The 9,203-nt window shown below is 40.1% G+C and overlaps 1 protein-coding gene across 1 annotated transcript in view; it reads left to right on the top strand.

Annotated features, from left to right (window-relative positions):
* Window positions 1–3,069, top strand: part of LOC108570452 (glutamate receptor ionotropic, NMDA 2B-like) — a 151,778-nt gene extending 148,709 nt beyond the window's left edge. Inside the window, 2 exon segments of the mRNA XM_017932314.1 lie at window positions 1,597–1,698; window positions 3,012–3,069. Of these exon segments, the coding sequence (XP_017787803.1) occupies window positions 1,597–1,698; window positions 3,012–3,069 (160 nt within the window).
* The last annotated feature ends 6,134 nt before the right edge of the window (window positions 3,070–9,203 follow it).

Genomic DNA, 9,203 nt, shown 5'->3' with positions numbered 1-9,203 from the left:
GATGATAACGGTATAAAAGTTTGAGAGGATAAGGGTAGAAGTAGAACAGCCGCTTCGCTTGGTAGTTTAGAACGTCTGCATACACGCACTCGAACTATTCTTCTTCTCTATTTTTATATATTATCTCGTACGATTTTTTCTTTCGTTTTTTTTTTTCCAAATTTTCTTTGGTCTCGTTCTCTCACGTATACACATATCTACTATCTATCTTTTTTATTCTCTTTTCGAACTCGTGTTTTCGTATCGTATCGACCTGCCCACTTTTCACGTGCTCGGAAGCATGGCATGCGAGTTGAAATTCTCGATTAACTCGTGGCGACTTTATCGAGAGTGCATAGCGGAACGATAAATTGTCCACGATGGCGACAGGAGAGATGTGCAGGAGAGCGATCTATCCTTGGTCGTGGAAATTGCTGTGAATTAGGGATACACAGGAAAAGAATGTAGTACAGCGATCGAGTCATTTGTACGGAGTGTGTCGCCCAACGATAGAATCTGGCGTATTTCCCTCGGTCCGTGACAGCGCGGGAAACTGGCCACGGGAAGAGATGTTTGGTCTCGATGATAAAAGCATCGATTTTTCAATGGTGAGAACAGTGGCCGGCAATTTTTCAAATTATTCGAAGAAAGCCAATTACATCGTAAAATAACACTTTAATAGTATCGAATCGTGATACAGAGATGTTGAGATTTAGCAGAAATGAATTTTCCATAAATTTTCTAATTACAGAATTTCACTTGGTAAGTGTAAAAATTAATATCCCGAAACGGAATTTTTTCTAGAAAGAAGAATATTCGTTTAACGAGTAAACTTCTTCCTTTCGCGAGTGAGACTGCAGACAGTTTAAAAATGAAATCTCCAGAATTGCCGGGAGGCATCTGTCATGCCACGGTCTGTAAGAACCTTGACTAAAAAAAAAAAACGCTGTTGGCATTCTCCTCGAATCTGAACAAATTTCCCTTGCAAAACGAATCTGCGGAGGTTTCTGGAAGTCGCCTAAACTGGACGCGCCCCTCGTATTGACCTGGTTCGCGAAACTGTAACTGTTCCCCTACTATAAACAGCGTTACATCATGTTCGTGTATTATAAACTGCATTATACCGTGTCCTTGTGTTACAAACTATGCTATTTTCGCTCGTATCCCATTCCGGACACACCGACGCCTCGCACACACAGGCCTGGCCTAAACGTTAAATTATAACTTGGCCGCAAGTGAAATTCTCCTCGGGAGGATTAAACTTTCTCGATCGAAGGAGCAACGAGGTATAGTTGAATTTGACCATCTGACGATAAAAATTCGTTGCTCCGTGTGAAACGATAACAAAACTCTGTCTAAATCTGATCGATCTTTCTGAAGAAAAAATATTTGATAGAAAAAGTGTCTTTTTGTTTTTAATTTTTGATGTTGTGGATCGTTATCGAATGTGTGTCGTATTGAAGGATATTTCTTGGAATCTGGATCGAGGGGAATATTTGATATTCTGATATTAGGTGACACGCTCTGTACACATTTGTTTATCTATCTGTCCATAGGGAGTACACGATGAATTCTTTTTCTCTTGACATTGTTACATAGGGCTTCTATTGGATCTAGGTTCATAGACGCCATCGACGTCGCCAGGCCAAGAGACATGACCAGGAATCACGTGGTCAGTACGGAGTATTCGAACAAATTTTTGCCCCCAGAGATCTACAGGTAAATGTTCAGTCGTATTTAAATCGAGATAAATGTGAATTTCGTGGTTCTACTTAAAAATGAGAAAAAGAACAAGATTGCAATATTTAGATGTGACAGTTGATAATACTTGGAATTTATACGTTTTTATCTGAAAGAAAGTTGACTGGCTTTTTAAATCATTCTGAAATTCACCTCACTCGATGTCATCTGAATTTAATACACCAGCGATCCCCTCAAACATTCCCTGAATTCCCTATAAAAATATAAAACACGCCTAGTCAGGCGAAGGATGCCTTCGTCGAGTATTTACGTAGAAACTTTCGGTTATGTTAATAGCCGAGCGGATAAGCCGGTCCTTTCATAAAATTCCTAGCGTTCTCCAGCATTAAATACAAATACCGCGCAAAATAGCCCACCCATACGTAGTCCTTTCCAAACATTCCAATTTCGTGGAGAGAGATTGAACGAAATCCTTGCAGAAGAACTTTTCTGACGATAAAGAACTTTGTAGATGTGTAACAAATTAAATTACACTGCCAACTGTGCACCGTATATTACTTCAATTCTTTTTAGCAACACTTGTTCGTATCGCCAATATTTTTGGGAGTATTTAATGGCCACGATTTATGTTTGGATACTCATATTTGCAAACTGTATCGATACAGAACTCGACGTGTATGTGACCATTAAGATTCGAAACTCAGTCATTCGCTATAAAGATTTATAGATAATTCTGGGAACACTCGAAACTCAGTCATTCGCTATATAAATTCATAGGAAATTTCTGTTCTCACAAATTTTCAAAACACACGAAACTCAGTCATTCGCTATAAAAATTCATACGACATTCCCTTTTCCACGAGTTTTCAATCTAAAATTTTCAGAACACTCGAAACTCACTCATTCGCTATAAAGACTCATAGAAAATTCCCATTCCCATAAATTTTCAAAACACACGAAACTCAGTCATTCGCTATAAAAATTCATACGACATTCCCTTTTCCACGAATTTTCAATCTAAAATTTTCAGAGCACTCGAAACTCACTCATTCGCTATAAAGACTCATAGAAAATTCCCATTCCCATAAATTTTCAAAACACACGAAACTCAGTCATTCGCTATAAAAATTCATACGACATTCCCTTTTCCACGAATTTTCAATCTAAAATTTTCAGAGCACTCGAAACTCAGTCGCTCATTATAAAGATTCATACGAAATCCCCATTCCCCCAAATTGTCAAAACGAAATTATTCCCGAGACTTTATTGCAACACCTGCTGTGCAATTAATTTTCCCAATCTAACCGACTTAATTAAATCGCTCGATACAGGATCCCGGATGACGCTGCCACCAGGACGGAAATAGCCGAAATGGAGACAGTTCTGTGATCGTAGAGTACCGGCCACGAATGCCCAGCCTCGTCAGCTCGACCATAAGAGTCCCCAGGGAGCGGTGTGCGGCTCTCTGCCGCCATTTTCGACAACGAGTTCTTGCCTCGTAGCCTCTCGTCGAGGCTCTCCCCCCCTCGATATGAACATCCCTCGAAACCGTGCCGTTTCGAGTCCAACGACTGAACACTTGAGAGATGAAACACAAGTTTGGTGCACAGGAAAGAACGTTCAGTGCCTATCAAGATGAACCGTGAAAATACTACGGATCGTTCACTTCCAGATGAACGAACACATTCCACGACCACATTTCTGGACCCCGTTGTTCGTCACGGTGGAACCGGAAGTGCGCGGTGCTCGCGTTGTGATTGCGTCCGAATCACGTGATGCTTGGACGAACACGCTTTTTTCGAAGTTTCATCAACTGTTCGGCGAGAGTACGTTTCTCTACTCGAGTGGGACTTTTTTTCCGGGAGAGATATGAAAATTCACGGAAGAAGTGCTCCGTGTGGCTCTTCGTGAAACAGGTGTGTCGCGTGAAGATCGGTTGGAACAGTTGAGTATGGAATATTGGATGTGTTCGAAGCGTGTGAAACGTATTTTGTTCGTCGATCGCGGAGTATTCCGATATATTGGAATACTAGCCGCAAGATTTTTTGTCTAGCAAAGGTGTCCTTCGATTTTGCAAGTTTGCGAAACCGTTCGAAACTGAAATTTTTGTAATTGTAACTATCGCTGTTTTACCTAAAGTGTGTTAAAATTAAAATTGGCGAACTTCATCGGAGAAAATTTGACAACATCGGCGAATCTGAATGTGAAGCTTCGAGTAATCGAACGACACCTGATAATTTGATAACGTAAGCTGCGAATTCCAATGGTTTTGTAGTATCTCGAAGGAATCGTTAGAGAGAACACAACAGCACGAACCAAGGTAAATCTCAAAGTAACAAAATGACGTAAGTTATATTCAGGCAGCAACAATGCAATAGATAGTTATTGAAAATTCCTAAATCTTTTGAGAATCTCATTAAAACTTTGTACGAAATTCCGGCCCGTTTTCCAAAAATAGGGCGTCATCTTCGAGCCAGCGATCGTTCGTTAAAACGAACGCTAAGGCGGAAAGAAAATAAATGCTATAAAAATTACAAAAAAAAAAAAATTAATTAATTAATTAAATAAGGAGAATGAAGAAACCGATTGACATCTTGTGTATGAAAATGTCAATGTGTATCATACGAGATAATATATATGTAATTAATGACATTCGATTATGTCATACACTATACATATATATATATATATTTAATACGTAATGTACACACGAGCTACTATTACACGTTAAGTATGTATATTGTGCTAAAAGAAGAAAAAAAAAAAAACAATGAAATATTCTAAAAGAAACCTACTTCGAGGACGTAATATGCTCAACAAAAAAAAGTACACGTAATAAAAATTCACCGGGTGTAACGATTAAATAATACATAGAGGAGTGTCAGGGGTCGCGTGCCAAATTTTTTAACGAGAGAGAATAAAAAGCAGGATGGTCTAGTTACGATTATCACCTTACGTATCTTTTTATTTCCTGTTCACTGGGAAATCTGGTCCCAACGAAAGTTTCACGATGCAGAAAACAATTCTTCGACGAAATTTAGACGAACAAGTTAATCACAAGTCTAATCAGGTTCGTCGTAACTTTTCTCCAAGTTCTATCGTCTCGCGATGTTCATCTTGTTACAGTCCTTCGACGGAGCAGTTTAAAAGTCGGGTAAAATTAGGAAACTTCAGACGGTCCTTTGAGAATTGTTGAAATTTTTAGACGATTTTTTCATTTCGCTGAAATTCACGAACTTTGTCTGTTCTACCAAACGAATTTCGAAGATATCGACAGTGATAATTATTATTGGCCCGTCCTGTGTTTGAAATTCAATCGATACGAAACCAGGGAAAAATTGGGAAGCGAAAAATATTTTACAATACGCAACGGTGCCTGAAACAGTGTACTTTAAGCGTGAAATCTTCAAAATGAGTAATTTTTCTAAAATCACAAAGTTGATTACTATAATCGTTGGATACTTCGAGAACGCGCCAGTTCGACGTCCTGGCACTCCGCAACTTTTGCAGACAAGATAAAGAGGTAAAATAAACTCTATCCTCGTAAGGAGTAGTTGAAAAGGAGGCAGTCCTTTTGAGCCAACCGCAGAAAAAACCAAGAATTTTGTGTGTGTAGGAAAATCGACAGAGGTAGGATTAATGTTCTAAAACTACGTCCGCTGTAAATAGAACGCATTGTACCGTATAAGCCACAAGGTAAGCCGCGAATTTCGTTCACTTTCGTTCCTCCCGTTCGAGTAATTGTCACTTAAGAGAAGAAACGTTTGCTGTATAAACGCCGCAACGATCCTGACCAGCTTGACAGTTTGTCGACCGTGAAAATGAGAGAAATTTCGAACTTTCAATCGAAATTACGTTGATTATTGTCGAATGAAAATTTTCGCACGTTCAATTTGAATTTTGAAAAAGAAAAAAAAAGAAGAAAAATACGTCGAATGCTGGTTTCTTATGGCTGAAGCTGTTGTGGCTTACACCGCACGTCGAGAAGAAACTCGGCTAGGAAGGCACTTGTCTCGACTCCTCGTGCGTTCGGGCGAAACGAAACGAACCACACCTTCGAATCGACGTTCGCTCAGGAAACGAAGAAAGGAGCAAGAAAATATTCCGCGAGAAAATCTGCATCGAATAATGTTCGTACTGTTCACCGATTTTTAAGCTACTTTCTATCGGCTTTTCGAGAAGTCAGACACGATTTTTGCTTCGAGGACGAGACACGGGTGCTGGATTTCAAGAGAAGAGAACCGACTAAAATAAAGTAAAATAAAGTAAAATAAAGGGATACCGCAATTCTAACGATAATACGTTGCTATCGGAGGAATATGTTGTTACTGTTGTTGTTAAAGATAATGGAAGTGTTACGTTGTTAAGCGGCGAGAAACGGAGAGAGCGAGATTATTAAGTTACTCCCTTGGAACGAGCAAAATTGAAGAAAGAGAGAGAGGTAGAATAACTAATATCTCTATCTGCTACTGTTAAGTACCTAAAGGACACGCGTAAGCATTTACCCATTTTTTCGCGAGACTTGAGACCTTAACGCTGTTTCTATCCGACGCAAGAAGAAGGAAGAAAAATACACTCGAGATTTCTTTTCACCGTGTGCGCACTCGCGGCTGAATAATATTAATTAAGGGACAAACCACGGCGCTATTCCAGAGATAGAGTAACAAAAAACAAACACTCGATGGTGCGTACGTATACGTACGGATGAACTTTCCACGAACGAAACAATGAATTTCATCCGGAAAATTCGCATCGATACAACGAACAGGTTTTCTGAACGAGCTCGGAAATTTCCTTTTCCTTCCACACACACACACACACACACACGCGCGACCCTTTTTCCCCCAACCAGTTTACGATGGCTCAACGATATTCGCGCTTTTTAATCCCAGTCGAGAGACCGCGAATCTTCGAGTCTGACGAGACTAATGTCGAACAGCGGTGGACGACGGTGTGATGTTAAAGCAGTCAACAGTCGCTTTCATTCTTGGGGAAAAGTCGAGTCTCTGATAGCGTTATATCGCACGCAAATTCGTGTCGAAAATTCAATCTGTCCTAGAGTTCTGTCTTTTGTATGCACTTAATTCGAGAGGAGGAGGAAAATTGCGGTTCCATTCCGGCGACTGTGACTTCTTCCTTTGAAGCTGTTCGGTAAATAGCGTATCGTCGCGGTTAGGCGGAGTGTATTTTTTTAGTAGAGCGTAATAGAGACGATCGTGGCAGCGATTGTAATCGGTACGACACGAGGGGAAGGAAAACCTGACTTGCCCTGTGAAATCGAGAGGGAGAAGAAAATGAGAGAAGAGAGAGAGAAAATGATATATCGTGCGCACACACACGAAATAGCGGCCTTAATGATGATTTTTCAGCATCGTACTCGTGATCTCCGAAGACTCTCGTGCCCCGTAATTGGTAGATTAATCGTCCTGATACGAACGATCGGCTTCCTTTTCGCCATTTTCACATCCGGGATTCGTGTTCCTCGCAGAGACACTCGTCCCTAACGCCAGGACTCTTCTAATCGACCCCGATCATCGCCACTCTCGTTTGCGAAACCGATTGCTTCTCCATTCGTATCACGCGAGATGTGACAAAAAAAGAGATTTTCTAAGCAAATACGAGTTAAACGGGAAACCGGAAATCCGTTGGCTGGGTGTAAGCATATCAGTGACGTTCTCGAATGATTTCGATTCACGATTACATTAGATGTGATTCATATTTCTGGTAATCACAGTGACAACGAGAACATAGGTGTAATTTTTCAAAAATTTCTTCGCCATGGGAGACTGTATTTACAAAGATACAACAGTTCTTCGATTCTTTTCCACGTCGAATCCATGGAAACGTACAAATTTCACGCGATGCTCGCAAAGTTCCCATACTCCATCGGTCGTGTGTTCACGTAGCCTAAACCAACGCACCAATTCGGCAACTGCAACTGTGCAGCAACAAACGTAGCAATATTAGTAGCCGATTAACTCGTGCGATAAAATCGTGGTACAATTGTGGATGAGAAGAGTCCAGGCTCGATCCGTGACGAATCCGAGTCTAAAATCGCATTCCTCAGTGGACCCTAAGCTAGATTTAGTGTGATACAAAGTGAAGAAGCAGCGAACAGCGTCGTCGTGTACCGGTGGCACATTTTTCTGCTCACCTGACGAACAAAGAGAGAAAAAACCGCGAAACGGAAAAAAAAAATAATAAAAAAACAGAAATGAACACGAAACGAGGTGAAAGATTACTGCGACATCACGATTAATAAGGTACATGAATACGAATGCGTGTTACGTGTAATACACTCGTCTCTGTACATAACGAAAGAAGGAAAAACGAGGGAAAAGACGATTTGTGAGAAGAAAGGTAGGACGAGGCCACGTGTTGCGTCTCTTTCGAGTGTCCTCGTTCGTACCTTTGTCTGTTTTTCGTTCGTCTTCGCCATCGAGGATATTAGCGAGAAGAGGAGAAACCTTTAGGATTAGCGTTAGAGACAAGGCAGATGTAAGTTTAGCGACGAAAAACCTCGCCAAAAAAGCTGGAGATCTTTTTTCGAGAGCCTCGCGAAACCGTGTAAGAGGCGTTGTATTTGTGTCAGCGTACATTTTTAATGGGAAAAAAAGAACAACACACACACAGACAGACACACACACAGACAGACACGCACACAAGAGAAAAAAAAAAGCAACAAGATTATATTAACGAATAAAGTAAGGGATAAGAAGTAAGAGAAAAGTTTGAGAAAATGGTAAATAAGCACCGGTAAGCATTGGAGAACAAGGTAGTTCGCGAGTTCCGCGAGGATGAGAGGATCAGAGGGTATGTTATGGGTGTCGATGAAGAACGAGAAAGCCATTGAGAGATATGACATGCACACACATTTCTACGTAACGGATGATGAATAATCGTCGACCAAATCGTTTCGCGGAACGTGCGAACCGACGGCTTTTAAGGAACATATGTGACACGTGATTGTATGTTGTTTCAAATAAAACATTGTTGTTTTGTATACTACACAGCTGACGGTGTCTGGAATTGTTTTCACCTTCACGATCATCCTGTCTTCTTTTCTAGGGGTTTTTCATTGTAGAAAATCTTCTTATTCTGCTCAATGTTAATACGAATCAATAAATGTGGACTGTAAATTAGGATTTTGTGTAAAGTAAATGTGAAGATTTTAGAACACGGTGCGCAGAAATTAGGAAAACCATTCCTTCTCAAATTGACTTATCTGAAGTTAAGTTTCTTGAATTACAAATTTTACAATTTTTTCCTTTCATACATTTCTGGTTCGAAGTATCTAGATTTAATTTTCTTTTAATCCTTAATAATTTTCCGTGTAAGATTTTTAGAAATACGTCAATTCCAGGAATACCTGAGAATTTTAACGCTAATTAAGCTTGAATTTCGGGATTTTTTCGATTTTTACGCTTTCTAGTGGTTTCTGAACTTAATTTATTCAATTCTGCAATGGAATATTGTTTCAACAATGGGTTCATGCAGAAGGAAGTGGATTTGGTAAGTAAGGG

Source organism: Habropoda laboriosa, unplaced genomic scaffold (genome assembly GCF_001263275.1).
Source record: "Habropoda laboriosa isolate 0110345459 unplaced genomic scaffold, ASM126327v1 scaffold84, whole genome shotgun sequence".
NCBI lineage: Eukaryota > Metazoa > Arthropoda > Insecta > Hymenoptera > Apidae > Habropoda > Habropoda laboriosa.
This window is presented reverse-complemented; position numbering and strand designations above follow the sequence as displayed.